The 19,930-nt window shown below is 52.8% G+C and overlaps 1 protein-coding gene across 4 annotated transcripts; it reads right to left on the reverse strand.

Moving 5' to 3' along the window:
• Nucleotides 1–1,678: 1,678 nt before the first annotated feature.
• On the reverse strand, nt 1,679–19,277 carry DNAJB12 (DnaJ heat shock protein family (Hsp40) member B12). Of its 4 annotated transcripts, none has more exons than XM_041468109.1 (9): nt 18,593–19,277; nt 14,543–14,717; nt 13,553–13,698; nt 10,587–10,772; nt 9,167–9,246; nt 8,441–8,550; nt 5,574–5,746; nt 4,584–4,716; nt 1,679–3,447 (listed from the first exon to the last, which is right to left on the reverse strand). In XM_041468109.1, exons 1-8 carry the CDS (start codon nt 18,723–18,725, stop codon nt 4,595–4,597), a joined length of 1,125 nt encoding a protein of 374 aa, XP_041324043.1. In that variant the 5' UTR covers nt 18,726–19,277; the 3' UTR covers nt 1,679–3,447; nt 4,584–4,594. The 4 variants fall into 4 exon arrangements, with proteins under 4 accessions (XP_041324043.1, XP_041324042.1, XP_041324041.1 ...); XM_041468108.1 differs by having other exon boundaries at nt 1,679–3,541; XM_041468107.1 differs by having other exon boundaries at nt 1,679–4,716; nt 18,593–19,274.
• Between the last annotated feature and the right edge of the window lie 653 nt (nt 19,278–19,930).

The raw sequence follows: 19,930 nt of genomic DNA on the forward strand, positions 1-19,930 counted from the left end.
AGCCCGGGCTGGAAGCAGCGCCTTGATCCCGCAGGAGATTTACGGTGACGGCAGCACCGCCAGCCCTGCCGAGGCATCCCGACTCTGGCAGTGCTATTTACAGCTCCAGAAATACGTGGATTTTAAAATATCCAACTCCTGAAGGGGTGGCCCTGTGCTGCCAGCAGCAGCGTGACCCCTGCTCGTCCCCGCCACCAGTCACTCTCAGGGAAGGCGAGGGGCTCTGCATCCAATTTTTTTTTAAATGATCACACCAAGAAAACAAAAAGAAACCTCCACCAAAACTCCCCAAAGTCAACACAGAGCGATGGCACAGCCTCTGTCCTGGGGATGCCCAGCAAACCCTTCCGTGTGGGAGCGCCCAGTCACGCCCCAGTCACAGCCCCAGCTGTGAAGGTGAAACTTTGCTTTTATTTATAGCAAAATGGCCTTTCCGTGAGAAAATTGGGGGTGTCTCAAGGTCCCTGGGGTTTGGCAGCTCCCTGGAAGATGCAGAAGCTTCCAGCGAGGCTGGATCAGATGTCTCCCAAGGCAGGGGGTTACGCAAAGGGATATTTTGGGACCTGGGAAGAGTTGGGCTATTTGTGGCACCAGCATCAGCCCAGGGATCCCAGGTGCCAGCAGAGAAAAGGCAGATTTTTGGGGACATCAGCAGCAATAATTCAAATGACGGTTTAAATCCCAGGATGGTGCTGAACCCTCATGTTTTTGCTACCAGAAACAGTGATGGGGGGAAGAGGGGTCCACTGGGCTCCCTGCCTGCCAGAGGAGGATGTTCCTGGAGCACCTGCCTTCCTTTGATGCCTCCCTGCCTTTGGCTGCCGCTCCAATTAAAAGCTTGGGCTAACGACCTAATGGGCAGCTCAAACCACCCACACCTTTGGTGAGTGGGCAGGGACCAGCACACCCTGAAATTCAAGAGTGTCTCCCATTGCTCCGGGCTGGGAATGACCCAAAATGCAGCAAAACCACCCCAAAACCTGGGCTGTGGATGTGCCCTGTGCCGGCAGGGCTGACTCACTGCCAGAGGGGAAGTGGCAGGGACGTGACCCTTGGCCTCTCAGGAGGGGAAAAAAAGGGAAAGGGGAGCAATTCCCACTCTTGCCCTGAGAGAAGCAGGGGGGGGAAAAGGGGAAATTCCCCACCTAAAGCTTCCAGCACTTTGGTGCATGGGCCTGGGGAGGAAAAGAGACCCTCCCAAATTCACCCCCGAGGCTTTGGGGCCAGCAGCTGGCAGTTTCCAAGCCACTGCCAGCAGGGAGGGCACCCAAGGCAGTGTCTCCACCCAGAACAAAGGCAGCCCGAGTCTTCCTGCCCACCTGATGGGGATCGTGCCCACAGGGCACCTTCCAGTGCCAGGATGATGCTGCCAGGCCGGTGGCATCCCAGGATGAGAGCAAGGCTCAGCCAGAGGATGTGGGGCTAATGGCAGGAAGGCCCTTCTGGGCACATCCCAGCAGAATGGGTCTGAAGCAAAGGTGTCCTGCTGGGTGCCCACTGCCACCTTGCCAGGGGCACCACGTCCTCTCCATCCCCTCCCCGTCCTTCCCTCTGCCACCTCAGGGCAGCCCCCACAGGACCAGAGTTCTCAGCCATCCCCAAATTCCATCCCACACCGAGGAGCTGCAAAACCAGAGCTGGCTGGAGCAGGGATCCACAGCACACCAACCCAGCTGGAGCCTTTCACATTATAAACATTTATTTATAGATGTACAATTGTATAATTAACTCTAAATTGAGAGATACAGCCTCTGTGAGCATCCACTGGGATCGATGCCTTCTCCCTCCTTATGATCCATGGGTATCTACCAGGAAAAATAACCTGAAGGTTTTGGCAGGCAGGCTCTGGCCAGGGAATGCCACTGGGCAACACATCCAGCTCCTTCTGTGAGCAGGATTTTGGTTTAACCCCGTCCCCATCATCCCTGTGCCTCTATCGAGCGCCATTTCCAATCCTGAACTTCCACCCAATTTCTTCTGAAGGTGGAGGAACCATTAAAAAAAAAAGAAATAATAAAACCCCTTAAAATCAGGTCCAAGCCGTGGTGGCTGTGGGATAACAGGGCCTGCAGCCAACGGGAGGCTGAGATTTCACAAAATAAATAAGCAGCCAAGACAGAGCGCATGGATTCCTAAGGACAACGGGATAAAACCACCTCTGCCAGCCCACCCGGGAGCTGCCGTGCTCCCAGTTCACTGCCCCGACTATGCCAGGGGATGGTTTTCACTGGAAACGTCTTTAGACACAAATGAGCAAAGAAAAAAAATTAAATAATCCAGTTTATTCCATGGGAGGTGGCTCTGCTCGTGCTGGCTTTGCTTCCAAGAGATGGCTCCTCACCCGGAGCAGCCTCAGGGCAGGCACAGGGCAGATCACACACCCCCTGATCTCCCCCAGCAGAACTTCTTCCAAGAGAATACTTTGTTCCTTATGGATTTGTGGCATTTTCCAGGTGTCCTGCAGGAAACACGGGATGGGGTGTGAAGGCCAGGGCCAGGCTGCACCCGGGAGCGCCGGTGGGTGCCCGGGGGGGAGGAACCCGAGCACAAAACCTCCCAACAAAGGGCTGTTGGAAAGCCCTCTCTGCACGGAGCACACTGATTACCAGGCAGAATTCCAGCAGACTCGGCAGAAAAAGGAGTTACATGCACAAATTAACCAAAGACTGACGAGCAAAATCCATCCAGGACAATCCTTCCCATGGCGAGCGCCACGCCGGCGCTCAGCTGACCCCGCGGCTCCGGCCGACGCTGCAAATCCACGGCTCTGGACGGGCTCCCCTCTCTCTGTGACCCCCTGCACGTCTGGGATTTGGTTTTATCAGAACCCCAAGAGCAGGTGTATGGATGTCCCCATCCACAGGATGTCCTCTCAGGAGCAAAGGACAGCAACTGCAAAGGGAGGAAAGTGCTGCGGACAGAGACATCCTGGGAAGAGGCTTCCTGCTGCCCTGCTCCCCAAAATGGGCAGAAACCAGAATAATTTAATCATTCAACCCCTGCATAGTTTAAAAGTACAACATATATACAGCTATAAATTAATGCTAAATAGATTATATTTTCTTTTTCTTTAGTGTCTTCCTTTATCAACAAAATCCCACTTCTCTCTCCATCAGCAGCGGCGAAGGGTCTCCTTCTGCTTCATGGCTTCTGTAGTTAGTTTGGGTTATTTTACACTCTGTGTGTCTGTTCCAGGGGCTGTGGGATCCTTGTGGGATCCTGGGAGCATGCCAGTGGTGTTGGAAGGGGAGGAGGAAGACAGAGAGCTGGATTTCCTGTCCCAAGCGCTGCCTGCGATCCTCAGAGAGGCAGAGAGAAGAAAGGGGCAGTTGTGCGTTGCTAATTCTCCAATTCCATTTTTAAGATAAGGTTTGATTCTTTTTTAAATAGCAAAGTTGCCCCCTCGGCTCAGTGCACTTCCCCAAAGTCTTCAGGCGTTTCAACGCTCTGGGAACAAAGCAGCAGCGGTGTCAGACTCTGGCCAATCTGTGACTCCCCCTTGCTTCCCACCCCACAGCACAGGCAACAGCTTTTCCAGGCTCTTTCCAGACCACGGGTGCAGGGAGGGAATTAAAGAAAAGCAGGTAATTAACACCAGAAGAGGCGCAGTCATCCAAACGAGAGAGCGGGAGGATCAAGGTAAGAATGGATCCAAAACCAAGATACACCCAAAAAAAAGCCCAATGTGCCCCAGAGGATTTGTTTTAAAGGCCAAACTTTCAGATGCCGAGGAAAACAATCCCCAAAAGTGCAAATCAAGCAGCTCAACGGCCAACATCCTCAAGGAGTCCCTGTGAGCCAGAACGGTGTCCATACAACACCTGGAACAAGCTTCACCCAGGAGTTTTTCTATAGAAATCCTGTGCTCAGATAATTTTGGGGTAGTGGGATCTGCACAATTCATAGGCAGCCCAGCAGTACCTGGTAGGCAAAATCAGGCCAAAAATTTTTGTAGAAAAAGGACTCCAAACCCTGTGGCAATTTTTTCCATTATTTTGGTGCAGTTCTCCCGGCATGTCCGGTCTCATGTGTTATTGGGCTCTCCTTAATCCAAGCTCTCCAACCCCCAAATCTTCCAGACCTCCCCCCCAGCTGCTTTTACTTTGATTGCAGTTTAACCCAGTAAGTTACTTCTACAACCTGCTGGGAACATTTGCTTTGTTCTCCTTGAGTGGGAAGGCAACGGGAGGGGGGACAAGGAACATCTGTTGGGTGGGACTCCATTCCCTGTCACCAGGCTGCTTCATGTGCCAGGGATAGCAGCTTTCCCAGCAAAACAGACAACAAAGCAACCCAAAGCAAAGGCTCCTTAAAATGTGGGGGCTGGATGCCACAGCGCCTAAGAAACTTCCAACCTCACCAAGGGATTCTGCCCTGTTCCTAGAGGCCAGAGAAAACAGGGAGCCTGGAGAGAGCCGAGGGTGCCGACATGCAAACTAAACCCAATCAATTCCTGATTAACGAGGGAGCGCCGTCGGAGGGGAGGCTGCACGCGTGCACCCCGAGGAGACTCCTGGAGGGCTGTGTCTCAATCAGGGATTTCAGTGATAAAAGCACTAGGGTTCCCTGCTCCCGGCTCGTACTTGGGCTGGGACTATCCGTGCAGGGAGGCCTGGACGTCTGACAGTCTGCTACAGCTGGGGGTGCCCATCTTCTGTGCCCGCTGGTACAGGTCCGAGTCCCCGAAGTAGCGTGCCCGGTACAACAAGCCTTCCTCTGCAAAGGGAAAAGCTCAGAGTCAGGAATGCCCTCTGGAAGGGACTCCCCTGCCAGGCCCTGCTCCCCCACCGGCTCTGCTGGGAATGGGAGGCACCTCCAGCTGTCCAAGGTGAAGCAAAGGATGAGGATGAGGAAATGCCCCGCGCCCTTCAGGACAGGATGGGCGTAAGAGCTGCTGACAGCTCATCCATCCCGGGAAAAGCCAGGGGAACCCGGCTCTGCTCCCAGGAGGTGCCTGTGCAGCCCACACAAAGGTTACCCAGCAGGGCTCTGTGCCTTTGGCACCGCCCAGGGATGATCACAGCCCCTGCGGCATTCCAGAGCTGAAATCCTACCCCGGCCACTGCTCCCAGAGCCGTGACCATCACAGCAGCCAGAGCACACAGGTTGCCCCTGGACTCGCTGCCCTCACTCTCTGCCACCAGGATATCTCCTGGATCATCTGCCTGGGCAGCCCCTGCAGCAGGGGTGGGATGTGAGCATGACACCATGGGCAGCAGACTTTCCAGCACGGTCCTTGACCAACTGAAACATTACACAGGGCTAGCAGGGATCCTAGAGGTTCTACCTTCCCCCTCCACTGGAAATCAGAGGTATCCTGCTGACACGGCAGGGGAACCTCTGGGGCACAGCTCCTGTCTGACCAGTTCTGCAGCAGCATTAAAAAGCAAAACAAAACAAAAAACCCCCACATACCGGGCCTGTCATGAAGTCATGGACTGGAAAAAACAAAGCCAACAACACAGGAAATGTGCTGGCACCGTGTTAAAGTATAACTTAGCACGACTTAGTCCTCAGTCAAAGACCTTTCCAAAGGCACCCCATGGAGCAGCTCCTGACCCCTCAGTACTCACTCTGCTGCTTCTCTCTCCAGCAGTTGTTCCGAAGGTTTGCTATGTAGTCGTCCTCCACGCTCCGCTCCACGTTCTTCAGGTTCGTGCCCGTGTATTCCTCGGCAAAGTTCTCAGACACGTAGTAGGGGACTTTCAAGTGCTCTGTGACCCTCCTGTGTGTGTGACCCACAGACCTGGTGCAGAGACAAGAGCACAACAGTGTGGGATATGTTTCAAGGGCACAGCAAAGCCCCCAGCTCAGGTGATGTGATTCCAAACAGCGGGAAACATCTCTCACCCCTATCCAGCCACCGGCTTGGAGGGTGGAAGGGAGCAGCATTTCTGGTGGAAACCAACCACCAACACAGGGAGAGAGAAGCTGCCAGGCCTCCAGCAAGGTAGGCAGAGCTCTGAATACAGACATAACTCCAAGACTCTTTGCCCAGGGCCTAAACCCACTTAAAATAAAACTTTCCCTGGAATTTCCAATAAATTATTAAATCTGTGATTTCCTCCATTCGCAAGATGCGACCCGCTCTGTGCCCCAGCCTGCACCAACCAGCACAGAAAGCACTTTCAAGAAGGAAATCTCTTCCTCCCCTGGCCCTGTGGGTTTGAATTTCAGACAAAGCCCTGCTCCTGCTTCCCCTGACACCCCAGCAAACCTAGAGATCCTCCCTAGGGTGTGTGTGTGAGCTATAACACAGGAGCTGGACCCAAATGCTGAATTAACCAGGAACGGCTCCACCTGGAGACGTGCCAGAAGTTCCCTGTAATAAATACCAGCTGCTGCTGCTGCACTGAGAGCCAGCCTGATTCTTAAGCCAGCTATAAACATGAACTCATGTTTATAGCTCACCCTTCAGTCTGTTATCAGAGCACACAGGTGGGATCCCAAGACTCCTGCACGTTTCACCAAGGCCCAGTGCTGGGTAACTGAATGGACTGAACAGGAGCACAGAGCTCTGCTGGGATTTCTCAAGGCAGAGGTGCAGCCTGGAAAAAGCCAAGTTCACTATTTTCTCTCTCAAGACAGAGCCCTGAGCTCTCCCAAAGCTCATATTCCTCTTCTGAATAAATATGGACTACAGAGTGTACCCTCACAGGAGAAGGACTGGGAATGGCAGGGCTGCAGCAACACACCAGAGTGTGAAGCATGAAAATCAGGGCACAGGAAACCTGTCACCTGCAGTCAGACATGCAATTAAGTCAGGCCAATTCCACGAGGTGTTACTGAACAGTAACAATCAGACCCACAGCCAGGCAGCTCTTCCAGCAGGAAGATCCTTTTTGGAAGAGATTTACAAAGGTAACAGTGGTTCTTTAGCACTTTGCCCTCCTCAGTGACACTTCACTATGGCGGAGTGGCATTTAAATCTGTGGGTTCAAAGCTTCTGCTGCCCTGCTCGCTGAGCTGAGGCACAGCTTTCCCTTCCCTCCCGGCAGAGGAGTGGCAGTGAGCGATGCAGCAGCTCCTCCTGCCGGCCCTGCACCTCCTCATCCCCGCTCAAACAGCCTGGCTGCTCGGGGAGGCTGTGGCAGCGCTGGATGAGCTCACTTCCCACCCTTGTCCAAATCCAGGCCTGGAAATTGGGTTGCTTGTTTCTACCTGAGCACACAGAGGCAGGGACAGCACAGGGAACAGGGAATGGGGCAGCAGAGAAACATCTGGGGCTCAGGGATGGCTTCCTCTGCAGCTGGCAAGGCTGGAAGGAAATCCCTGCCCATTTAACTGCTCCCTCCCTTCTGTGTCTTCTCACCCCACAAACCTCACCAGTATAAACCAAACAGGTGAATATGTGTAATGCTTAGTTTTACAATGCTAATGCCAGCTGTGGAAATCACAGCTCAAAAGCCTTCACCCTCTCAGAATAACCCTTAACTGTGCCAAAACCATCCCATGTTTTGGTCCCAAGGACCAATGTTATAGTCTTTACTCTAAATCTGAAAGCTAAGCTGAGTTTTATAGTATTTAACATCATGCCCCTCCCCTGGAATTGTTCAAGGCCAGGTTAGTCGGGGCTTGGAGAAACCTGGTCTAGTGGGAGGTGTCCATGGCCATGGCAGGGGGTGGAACAAGATCATTTTAAGGTCCCTTCCAATCCAAAGCCATCTGGGATTCTATGATCAATGGCAAACATTGCTGCCTGTGAAAATAGGCAGGAACACCAGGCTGCAACCAGGTCTGCCCTCTCTAAATGCACGTAAGAACTCACACGGAACATGCATTAAGCCTTTGCCAAGAATGATGCAAGCAGACAGAAATCAAGCCTGTTTTCCCACTCTTTGTTAGCACTGCAAAGTGACTAAGAATGAGGACACGTTCCATTAGTCACTGGAGGGAGCAGATCGGGGCATTTCCACAGGATCTAGAACAGCAGTTTCACTTTCACATCCTAAATGTCTGGCCAAAGCTATTTCATGGCAAGATGAGAGTTCAGAAATGGAGGATTTCTCTGGGAGTGTCTTTTACTCCTTATCCTCTTCCTCTACTGTGTTGTACTAAGCTTTCATGGAGAACATGGCTTTTGCTTTTCACACTCTACACCTCGATTTGTTCCATATGAGATTTCAGTGCTGTGCTGCAGCCTCCCCAGACCATTTTGTCTGTCCCTTTCCATGACAGACACAGCTGTGGGTATGGACTGCAGAAGGTCCCTGGCAAGGAACTCTCTCCATCAGGGAAGTGAGCACCCTCCAATTTTCCCTGCACCTTGTATCTCACACCTGAGAACCACAAAGACTTCACTGGCAGCAGAAGCCATGGGGTCAGGAAATAAAGCAAAAAAACCCAAAGGAAGAACAGAGGCAAGATCCCTGGCCCACCACACCCTTCCAGAGCCCACCCCCTCCCCATGTGGGTAAGTTTTAGAGGAATGGGTACTAACAGCCTGTGGCTCAAACTGTAGGGTGGGCTGGAGACCATCATCTGGCTGAGAGCTGACACGATGATCAGGATGAGGATGGGCATCAGCTGGACAAACAGCCCCAGGCCGCCCTGAGGGAACACAAACACACAGTGGAGTGCCACCCATACAGCTGGACAACGATCCCACGGCACTGCTCTCCCTCCCTCCTTCCCTCCCAGTGCTCCAAAATATCCTCTCCTGCTTTTCACAGGGAGTAACCCAAAATAGCTGGGGGGAACCACAGGACAGTGTGACTCTGAAGGTCCAAACCCCCTGGCCCTTCTCTGGATGTGACAATGGGCAGAGGGGACTGCCATGGGGAGCCCTGGGAGGGAATTCCAAAAGCCTCATGCCCACAGTTTGTTTTTCTACAGCAAACTAGTGAGCAGGACTGGTTTTATGCATGGCCTTCTCCCCTTTTCAGTGCTGGATAGATGAAGGTAACTCTCCCTCTCCCTCACCTCCTGAGCTCCCTTCAGTTCCACCTTTAAGCTTGAGAGAAAAATATTCAGGAAGTTCTTGCTTGTTTTTTTACAATAAAACTGGCTCTGCCCAGACAACAGCCACAATAACCCTGACTCCAGCTTTCTGTTTGGGAGGGTGGCAACAAGCAGGACTGTTTCACAAGTCAGGCACAGGAACCAGCACCCAATGATGTGCTGGGAAAACCTCCAGCCTCCCAGATCCCAGGTGTTTTCCACTTACATCCCCCTGGTGCTCCCGCCTGTCCTGCCTCTGGTGGTAGGTGTACCTCATCCTGCCATTGCTGTACACGTGCACATTACCTGAAGGAAGAAGAAAACTCTTACTCCAAAGTCACAGTGTGGAGGGTGCTGCTGGCTGGCCAGGGAGGGACCACAAAAGGCGGCCATGATCCATGTTTCACCTGCTTACAGGCTGAAACAGGGTATTCCTGAGGTGGTTTGAGTGCAGAGTGGGCACAGAGTTCCTTCTGTAAGATTTTGCAGGATCATATGAAAACTCAGCATGGAAGTGACCTCAGGAAGTTCAAATTCCTGCCCAAAGCAGGGTCAGCTACAGAGAGAGAATACCCTGCACAGGCCTTCTCCATTCTGATGGAAAGATTAAAACCAGTCACAAACAGAAATAATTCTGGGGTTTTTCCCACCCTGCAAACAAAGCTCTTCCATGTCTTGTTTTAAATGTCAAAGCTACAGCTGCACAGGGAGCCAGGCTGAGAGAGCAGCCCTCAATTCTCTCGGGACAGCGAGGAAAGGGAAAAAGAGACTGAGCTAAAATAGCAACATGCTGTTTTTGCAGGACTAGCTTCTTGGCCTCTGTGCCAGGCAGAGCACAAATGCTGCAAAAGGCTTCCAGATGCTTTTGAGCCACTGGTGTTGGGGTGTTAGTGCTTAGATTCCAGACAGGAAAGAGCTACCAGAGTGAATTTTCTTAACTGAAACCAAATTTTTTTTTTCAAGTTGGCCCACAGAGGTCAAGAAGCCCCATGTCCACTTCCAGTCAGATATGACTGGAACAAATACAAAGGAGTTTTCCAAAATATCCTTCTCCTGACATGGACTCTGTGTCTTTTGAGCAAGTAAAGGAACAGATTCTTTCCTGCTCCCCAAGCCATGATCAGCACTGTGGACAGACAGGACACAGATTTATTTTTCAATTCACAAGGTCTAAATTATGCTATATAAATACTATTTTCCTTTTTTTTATGGGACACAGGGGAGAGAAGGAAGTGGCCACTGATCTTGGGGAACCTGTTCTAGCTGTGTGGTGGAGCAGACAGAGATCAAGAACAAGGCCCAGGTGTTACCACAGTTTGCTCTGATAAGAACATTTAAATTCCAAAACCACCAGGCAGAAAAGCCTTCCTTAAAACAGGATTATTTTCACAACAACCCTTAAAACAAGTCACTTTTTGTTCTAGCATTCAACCCAACCTAACAGCAGCTGATGTTGCCAGCATGCAAACAAACACCTGAGGCTGGGAAGAAGTCCAGCTCTGATGGTTGCTGTGCTCTCCAACGATGAACCCTTTAATAAACTCGAGGCGTTTCGGCCACACGTGAAGGAGAACTCCCCCTCACCAAACCCAGCGCAGCCTAAAGAACCCCAAAGGACACAAGAAAAGCAGATTTAAGGTGCTTACTAGAAGGAAAGCCACCCCCAAAGAACATGTTGAAGAGGTCCTCGGGGGAGATGTCGGCCTCGAAGCCGCGGTGGAAGTCGGCGTGGCTGTGGCCGTGGCGGGCGGGGTTGAGTTTCTCGTCCCCGAACTGGTCGTACTGCTTCCTCTTCTCGGGGTTGCTGAGCACGGCGTACGCGTTCCCGATGGCTGCCACACGGACAAGCAGGAAGCATTAGCTCCTTCCTCCCACCTGCACCCTGCAAACTGCCAGCATTTGCCTTTCTCATCGGACAAAGTAAGGGATTTGGCTACCCACGTCTTTGCAACGGGTACCTGGCACGCGGCTCGGGCAAATCCAGGCACGAGGAAAACCACACTCAGTGAAAAATTCCTTAATTAATTCAAATGTTGTGATATGATATCAGTTGTGATATGACTGATAAGGATTTGGTGCATGTCCCCAGAGAAACCCTTCAGCTGTGTAGGGAAATCAAATTTTAGTTGACAAATTTTATTCAAAAATGGCATTAAGGGAATTTATTGTCAGAGCCTGCAACTAGAACTGCAAAGAATTTAAATACGGGCTAAATCCCTGAAAGGGACTTTAAAACTTTCCATAAAAAAGCTGCTAAGGAAACATTAGCCAGAAGTTGCATCCATCAGCTAAGAGTTTAGCACTTCCAGATGCCACATGCAAGGTGCATAATTACAAGGACTGTTAACCAGTGCCTGTGAGGCTGGAATGTACTGGAACTAAACCCCTGCCAGGTCCCTGGGTCCCTCTCCTTCCAGCCTCAGGAAGCTGAGCCCTTTTCCCAGAATGTCTGCCTGCCACCCTCCTATTTCTGTATTCACCTCTCCCCACTTTCCAGCTTCCCACTGCCCTCTGTACCAAGCCACCCCAGGTCTCCCTGCATTGCAAGGGCCCAAAATGCCCATGGCAGCAGCTGCCTGGTGTGTAAAAGGCAGGGGCAGAAGGGATGGAAGAGGGAGAAAAGGGGGATAATGTGCCCATTTGGAGATCAGCTCCAAGATTCAATATTTTCCCCATGGTCAGATGGAGGTGTACAGTTTCTTTTTGGAGTGGAGATTTGGAGGGCAGAGGATGTAATGTCAATACACTCCTTCTCCTTCTTGGTTATAATTAGTGCCCCCAGAGCAAACCTTTCTAGAGCCAGGCAGGGAAGCTGGTGGACAAGGACTGACTCAGAGTGTATCAACCACACAGCTGGAAAGAACAAGGGAAACAACGGCAACGGAGCGGCTCAGGGTTTGTTTGCTGACTTTGTGCTGACAAAGCCCAAGAAATGCCTCGTTCCAAAGCAGGATTTTAGCTCCAAGCAGCCAGGCTCAAGGCTTTTTCCAGGAGCAGACAGGTAGTGATGCAGATCTGCTACGAGACAGCCTGCAGCCAGCTGGAACTGTACACTGGGACACGGGCTCAGCACAGCACCTTATCAGCGGTCACTGGGAAGGCGAACGCCAAGACTTCAGCTAATACATCAACATAAGGAAAAATTAACTCATATCCTCACAGCAGGGCACGTTTCCCCCTTCACCCTCTGGAACCAAGCAGGTGGACTTCAGCTCAGCTCAGGGGCTGAAGGACAGGAAGCCATGGAGGCAAGGCCTGGAGGAGATAACGCCGCAGTGGGGGATAAAGGGCACTTTGCTTAACGCTCCACTTCTGGCACGTAACTCCTGCCAAAGCCTTGGGCAAACATCATTATTCAAGATTACAGGTGAGGAAACCTGCCTTTGGTCACTGAGGGATCCAAGGATGAGCTGTGGAGCAGCAGCTCTGCACAGGCAGAGCTGATAGCTGCGTGCAGATGCCCTTTCATCTGCCCCCCACACCAGCACAGGCTCTCCCAAGTAGCTGGGGGTCAGTCACTATTTGCTAACACTTATCAGGGAAGGATTTAAGTCTTAAAAGGCTTGAACAAACCTTACCTAAGACTTTTACTGCTGAATTTGCGTCTGTGAGGAGCTCACCTGAATACTGTACCTGTACACTGACATCAGGCCAGCCCTGCTCCCTGCTCCAGCAAAGGTCTAACACATTTCACTCCCAAAATCAGGCTGCTTTGGGGTGGAAGGTGCCTTAAAGACCCACCCCCTGCCACGGACAGGGACACCTTCCAATATCCCAGGTTTCTCCAAGCCCTGTCTAACCTGGCCCAGAAAACTTCCAGGGATGGGGCAGCCAGAGCTTCTCTGGGCAGCCTGTGCCAGGGCCTCAGCACTGTCTTGAGTAAAGAATTTCTTTCTAAAAAGTGGCCAGAATCAGATTATTTTAATGGCTTCCAAACCAGTGTCGTACGACTGGCACCAAGGAGTTCTGTGTTTAGCTCAATGATAATAATCAAACTTCCACAGCTTGCAGGAGAAAATGGGATTATATGTTCCAAGCAATAGCACCTCTCTTGGAAAATTACTCCAATTTTAAGGTATTTTATTACCCAGGAAACCCCTGCTGCATTTATAGAGAGGCTCTGAGAATTGGGCTCTTTGCAGCAGAACTAGAGCTCCTTTTCTGAGTTCTGGCTGGGCTCACTTGTATGGCTGCTGCAGTTCCACTCTAGAAACTTCTGCTTGGGATTTCTATTCACCAATTCCATCCACCAATGGTTGGGTGTTTCCTGGAATGTTTCTCCTGAGTGGTTTGTGAGCCCTGGAGCTGCACAAGTTAACTGGGTTAATCCTGACAGAATTCCCTCCCGAGCAGTGAGGCAGGAGCTTGGAGCAACACACAGGGAAGGGCTGCTGGGAGAAAGAGCAGGAAGGCTTCTCCTCAGCCCAGCCAACAGGGCTGAATCCTACCATGCCAACCTGTGTTTATTATTTTAAGCTCATACTTTGGTCATGACATGACCAGCTCTGAAGGGAGACAGCTTCACAAAGATCCGCTTTATTTCGTGGGGTTGTTTTTAAGGGTTCTCTCAGTGAGAGTTGGGGGCAAACCACAAATCTGGAGCTGGCTTTACCTTTGAATGCCTCTGTGGCCCCTGGTGCGTGGTTCTTGTCTGGGTGGAACTTCAGGGCCAGTTTCCTGTAGGCCTTTTTCAGGTCCTCATCTGAAGCTTCTCTGTTGACTCCCAGAATTTCGTAGTAATCTTTGCACTGCTTTACCCTGCCAGAGGAGAGGGGGGCAAACATTTAGTGTCAGGAGTAAAAACCTCTTTGTCTTGAACACTTGTCAGCTCTGAGAGTTTACAGGCAGCAGTTTCCATGGATGTTGCTCAGGGATCTCTGGATTACTCAGCCCCTGCTCCTCAGAGGGTGACCCAGCACAGAACGAGTCGGGCCAGTGGAGGAGGAAGGGCCTCTCCTCAGACCCACACAGGAATGTGATTGGCAAATAAACTTCACATTCATCATGTTCATGTGCTGGAGGCTGTTTGGGAAGGACTACAGCACCTGAAGGATAACGGCCTTTCCCCTCCCTCACTCTCTCCTCAGCTAATTCCCAGATGTAAAACTTGCATCAGCTGAATTCCAGAGAAGGAAGGAGGGAGAAGCCCAGGGTGTGCAGCCCATTCCTCGTGGGCACACTCAGCCCAGCCAAGGCTTCTGCTTCTCACATGATGAGACAGAATCCAGCAGGCTGGGTTTTTGGAGAAGTGGATGATGTAACAAACATTCCTGCAAGTCCCTTGAAGTGGTTCTTGCACAATTCAGGCCGTGCCCATAACCTTAAACAAAGTTTACCAAGTGACTGCACCTGCAGTTCAGTCCTTCAGCTTCCAGGATGGGCAAAAGGGAAAAAGGAACAAAGGGAAGCTTGAAACAGGGTTTGGAAAATGAGCAGACCAAAGGCAGCTGCCTACCAGGGCTGCTGGAGCTATAAATCCTCCTGGGCATGCTCTTAACACTATTCCATATGGTTCAAAGCTGAAATCTTTAAAATACTGTGAAAAGCAGACGGGTACCATGTGATAAAGTCAAACAAATGCCCCAGAGAGCAGTGCACAAACCTCTTCACTGCATCCAGCTGGTCCTGAGTGTAGCCCTTGGGGGCCTCCCCCCCAGCCTCTCCATTGGCTGATGGGAAGTCTCCACTCATTTTCCTGAACTGAGGCTTTGTGGATTCCCTGGGTTGGGATTGGCCATTGGCCGACTGCTCGTTCTTGTTGAGTGACTCAAGCAGAACTGAAATGAGAGAAACAAAAACATAGAGAAGAAAGCACCAAGATCAACCTGCCCTTCCAGCTCTCCCATGAAGAGATTTCTCTTCATCTCTGCCACCTTCCCAAGACCTCCCCCACACTTCCCCAGGAAGACCCTCACCTTTCCTCCCACGTAATCTTTCAGCTCCTGTTGCTTCTCACTCAGGTGTGAGGGCCACTCCTGAAGATATTCTGCTTCTCCCAGCACACACAACCTCCATAAAAACCCCAGGACCACCCAGACAGACAGTCCAGGAGCCACAGCAGATCAGCAAAGCAGTGTATCCCTGTCCTTGTTTCCCTTCCATCTCTCCTCGACAGCAAAGCATGTCCAAATTTGTCCTCCAGCACATTATAAAGTGTATTATTCCTCTTTTATCTCCTGCTTTTGAGAGCCTACAGTGCTGGGGAAGTGATGTGACGATGCCATATCTTTAGAGAGCTTAGAAAATAATTCTGTGGGCTGCCAGTCCCATGGGGACACTCCCCTTTTGGGGACAGAGCTGCAGCACTGCTGGCTGCCAGCTCCTCACACGGGCGCTTTGTTCTCCTGTCACTACCTACGGCTTGGGAGCAGCTGTGGAACCCATCCTCCCTCCCAGTTACTGGGGGGATCAATTCACCTTCCCTTTTCCTCCTTGCAAGGCTCAGGCACTGTCTAACACCCAGGCCTGGCCTAACCACCCAGGTGACACAACGGAGGGAGACTCCAAGCATCCTTGCATCGTGCATTTCCCTGGCAGCTGCACAGCACCATCTTTTAAACCAAGCATCAGACTGATTTCTTCCCCCCCATCCAAAAGAACAGGCACACATGCTACAGCGAAACCCAGCCCAGGGTATTTACACAGGCCCCAGCATCCTGAGGCCCTTGCAGTCCTTTATCCAGACCCTAGAACTGGGAAGGCTGTTCCACCTCCTCCCATGGATTGCACACCACAGACCTTGCACTATGGGGTATCACCTTCTTCAGGCAAGTGCAAACAACACTTGCAGGCCAAGAGATGAGCCAAGATATCCTATCTGGCTCCAGTGCTCAGAGGGGGCAGAAAAATCCACCCGGGAATCCAAAAGCCAATAGAGGATGAGGGATGCAAAGGACAGTGGGCTAAGGAGCAGTAACTCACTGGATGAGCTTTTGGGCTTGGGTGCTTCACAAATTTAAAATTAATTTATTTTAGAAAAGTAAATTTTTCCCTCCCTCATATTTCCAGTGCTTCAGTGTTCACTGAATTATAGTCTTTGGTTTTGCTCCTTCCAAACATGGAGCAATCTGCCAGATCATTTAAAATTTCACCTCATGAGGCTCTTCCCCCACCTACTCCCCTTCCTGCTGCTTTGGCTTTAGTTCCCTAAAGCTTACCAGGAGATTTTGATCCCAGAACAGTTTGGGTTGGAAGAGATCTCAAAGCCCATCCATTCCCATCCCCTGCCATGGGCAGGGACACATTCCACCATCCCAGGTGCCATCAAGCCCTGTCCAGCCTGGCCTTGGGCACTGCCAGGGATCCAGGGGCAGCCACAGCTGCTCTGGGCACCCTGTGCCAGGGCCTGCCCACCCTCTCAGGGAACAATTCCTGCCCAATGTCCATCCATCCCTGCCCTCTGGCAGTGGGAAGCCATTCCCCCTTGTCCTGGCCCTCCAGTTCCTGATGAAATCCCTCTCAAATTTTCTTGTAGCCCCTTCAGACCCTGGAAGGAGCTGTGAGGTCTCCACACACCCTTCTCACAGCCCCAGCTGTCCCAGCCTTCCCTCCCAGCAGAGCTGCTCCATGCCTCTGCCCATCCTGGTGCCTCCCCTGGGCTCTCTCCAGCAGCTCCAGGTCCCTCCTGTGCTGGCCCCAGGGCTGGGGCAGCTCTGCAGGTGGGGTCTCAGCTGAGCCCAGGGGCAGAGGGGCAGAATCCCCCCCCCCTGCTGCCCAGAGTGCATTTCCCAAACCCAAGCACAGAAACCCAGAGCTGCCCACAGGTCGGTCCCATTTTGCTGTACAGCCCCAAATCTGCTGCTTTTTGCATCCTCTGCAGCCCCAGCACAGCACAAATTCATGAACCACTGAAGCAGAGAGTGCAGAATTCAGTTCTGCCAACTCAGTTCCCCCCCAGCACGTGCCACAGAGCACTTTTCCTCCCTTATTAGCCAACATCTGCCCAACTTCCCATACATTTTCCCCAACTCCCACTGAAAGGTGACCAGAGTGTGACTGTGTCTCAGCCAACGTGCCCTGACACAGGAGATTTTTGCTGCAATCCCCTTGCAAAACCCTTCCCTGACCCCAAGAAGCCCAGCCAGGGTCAGAGTTTGCAGCACTGGCTGAGCAAGGCCATGGTGCTGAGTGTTGCCAAACCCTGGGGAACTCCTGGGGAAGAGATTTCCCAGGAGCTCCTCAGAGGCTCAGGGACCCCCGTGGGATCTCTGGCAGCATTTCCCAACTGCAGAGCCAGCAGGACAAGGAGCAAAGGGTCCTTGGATGAGAAACTTGGTTGGGTCTGGCCACAAGTCAGCACGTTGTGTTTAACATTAACCCTCCCTGCTGCCTCCCCCCAGCTCTGCCCTCCTCCAAAAGTCACTTTTCCTACCCAGTAATTTCACCAAAGTATAAATTCTGGAGGAAAGGGAGGGGAGGAAAACCACACCACAGCACACATTGTGTTTGAGGCAGAGGGAAGAGGCCTGGTGCAACCAAAAAGAGGATTACAGGAAGCCTTGGGGCAAACAAGCTGCAAAGCTCAGCCAAAGAATCCAAACTCAGATGAGGTCAAAGCCAAAAAAAAAAAAGGAAAATAAAAAAAATAAACTTTCAGCCCTGTGTATAACATTCTGCCATGTAAGAACATGCAGGGAAAGAACTGAGTTTGGCTGCTTTCACTAACCACTTCCCATATGAATTAAAGCTTTCAGGAAATGATGGAAACAAACGAAAATCTGGCAGAAAGTCTTGGAGGATTGTTTTGCTCCACGTGTGAGAGCGTGGGCTCAGCCATGGCTTGTCTGTCTGCAAACAGTGGCAACTGCTGGAGCAGGAACAGGACAGGGAGAGCAGGAACACGATGGAAACAGGAGGAACAGCAAGAGGAGAGGAGGAGGAATGGAGGAGGAAAGGAGGAGAGAACAGATAAGAGGAAGAGATGAGGAGAAAAGGAACACGAGGGGGAATGCAGGGACAGGGAGGAGAGGAATAGGAGAGGGAGGGGAGGAATGGGAGGAGGAGAGGAACAGGAATAAGAGGAGGAGGAGAAAAACAGGAAGAGGAGAGGAACAGGAGGAGGAGGAAAAGAACAGAAGGAGGAGAGGGAGAGAACCAGGAGGAAAGGAATAGGAGAAGGAGAGGAGGAATAGGAAAGGAGCGATAGGAGAAGAAAAGGAGGAATATAAGGAGGAGACAAACAGGAGGAGGAGAAGAGGAGGAATAGAAGGAGTAGAGGAGTAGGAAAGGAGCAATAGGAGGAGGAGAAGGCCTTTTCACAGCCCCCCGAGAACTTCTCCCTCGCCTTGCCGAGCTCCTTCCCTCCCCCAGCGCTCTCCAGCAGCAGCGGGCGTTGTGCCCGCGGCTCAGGGGTCCCTCAGCAGCGCGGAGCCGGTCCCCCTTCCCTTCCCAGCACCCTCCTCACTGGGGGCCCCCGCTAAAGACAGAAGCCGCGGGTCATCGGTACCCGGTCCCTGCCCACCGGTACCCGCTCCCGGCCGGTACCGCAGCCCGAGACCCCAGGACACGCCCCGGCACCCCCGATGAACTCGCTTTCCCGGCGTGCCCCGCGCGCACCGCGCAGGCGCCGTGAAGGTGAGAGGTCAGGCTCGGCGGCGGCCGCGCAGGCCGCGCTCCCCCGGGCCCCCCGTCGCGTCCCCGGCCCGGCGCTCACCGCGGACCCGCTGCGAGGGGTACAAGCGCTGCGCCTTCTCCAGGAAGCGGCGGGCCTTGTCGGGCTGGTTGGCCTTGGCGGCGGCCAGCGCAATGCCAATGCACCGCTCCGCCTCGTCCCGGTTCGACTCCATGGCGGCGGCGGCCGGGCGGGGGGGCGGAGGGGCGGGGCCGGGCGCGGATGGATGACGTCACCGAGCCCTGCCCTCAGGCGGGCGGGCCCGGAGGAGGTTTTTGGGGCCGGGGAGGCAGCGGGATTTTGGGCAACGGGAGGGGATTCCCTGGGGAGCGAGACCTGGGGGCTCCAGCCGGCCCCCAACATGGGGAGGGGACGCCAGAGAGCAGCCTGGGATCCTGCGCTCGGAGGGGGTTCGGAAGGGGAGGGTTATGAACAAGCCCTTGAGGAATTCTCTCAGGTTCGAGTCCTCCTCCTCCTCCTCATGGAGTTCCTGCCCTTGGAAAGGTCCTGGCTGCAGGGACCGTGCCCGGGACGGGTGAAGGAGACGCAGAGGAGGGATGGGGCTGTTCGGGGCTGTGTGACATTGTTTCACATTCCCTCGCAGTGCGGATGGTCGGAACAACCTTCATTCCAAAAGAGAATTCAGACAGGTGACAGATCCCTGGAGGCTGGCCATGGGGAGCAGGCAGGAGAGAGGGAAGAAGATCTGAGGCAGGAAGGGCCAAACCTGCACTCCCACCTTGCTCTGTGTGTGACAGCACAGGGACCCGCACCCCAACCACCCCGAAGGAGCCTGGGAAATGAGGGGAGAGGAGGAGAACTCTGGCTGGAGTGATCAGGATCAATATCCCTGTATGAACCACGGAATCCTACAGTGGTTTGGGTGGGAAGGGACCTTAAAGCCCATCCATTCCTATGGGCAGGGACACCTTCCACTGTCCCAGGGTGCTCCAAGCCCTGTCCAGCCTGGCCTTGGACACTGCCAGGGATCCAGGGGCAGCCACAGCCAGGGCCTGCCCACCCTGCCAGGGAAGGATTTCTTCCCAATATCCCATCCATTCCTGCCCTCTGGCAGTGGGAAGCCATTCCCCCTTGTCCTGGCACTTCAGGCCTTTGTCAATATTCCCTCTCCATGTTTCTTGTCACCTCCTCCAGGCACTGCAAGGGCACAATGAGGTCACCCTGGAGTTTCTCTCCAGGCTGAACAATCCCAGCCCTCCCAGTCTTTCCTCATGGCACAGATGCTCCAGCCCCGTGATCACCTTGGTGGCTTCCTCTGGACTCTCTCCAGCAGTTCCATGTCTTTCCTGTGCTAGGGACAGAAAGTATTCCAGGAGTGATTGATCCCCTTGGTCCTTCCAGCTCTGGAAGTCACAGGGC

This window comes from Pyrgilauda ruficollis, unplaced genomic scaffold (genome assembly GCF_017590135.1).
Source record: "Pyrgilauda ruficollis isolate IOZ18807 unplaced genomic scaffold, ASM1759013v1 scaffold210, whole genome shotgun sequence".
Lineage (NCBI taxonomy): Eukaryota > Metazoa > Chordata > Aves > Passeriformes > Passeridae > Pyrgilauda > Pyrgilauda ruficollis.

What these genes read in the sequence shown, in the direction of transcription:
- DNAJB12 (XM_041468109.1), bottom strand. Translation starts at nt 18,725, where the DNA reads ATGGAGTCGAACCGGGACGAGGCGGAGCGGTGCATTGGCATTGCGCTG. An exon ending in CCCCTCGCAGCGGGTCCGCG is followed by an intron (nt 14,718 to 18,592) that starts GTGAGCGCCGGG and finishes CTCTCATTTCAG; the next exon opens with TTCTGCTTGAGTCACTCAAC. An exon ending in GGCGGGAGCACCAGGGGGAT is followed by an intron (nt 8,551 to 9,166) that starts GTAAGTGGAAAA and finishes GTGTTCCCTCAG; the next exon opens with GGCGGCCTGGGGCTGTTTGT.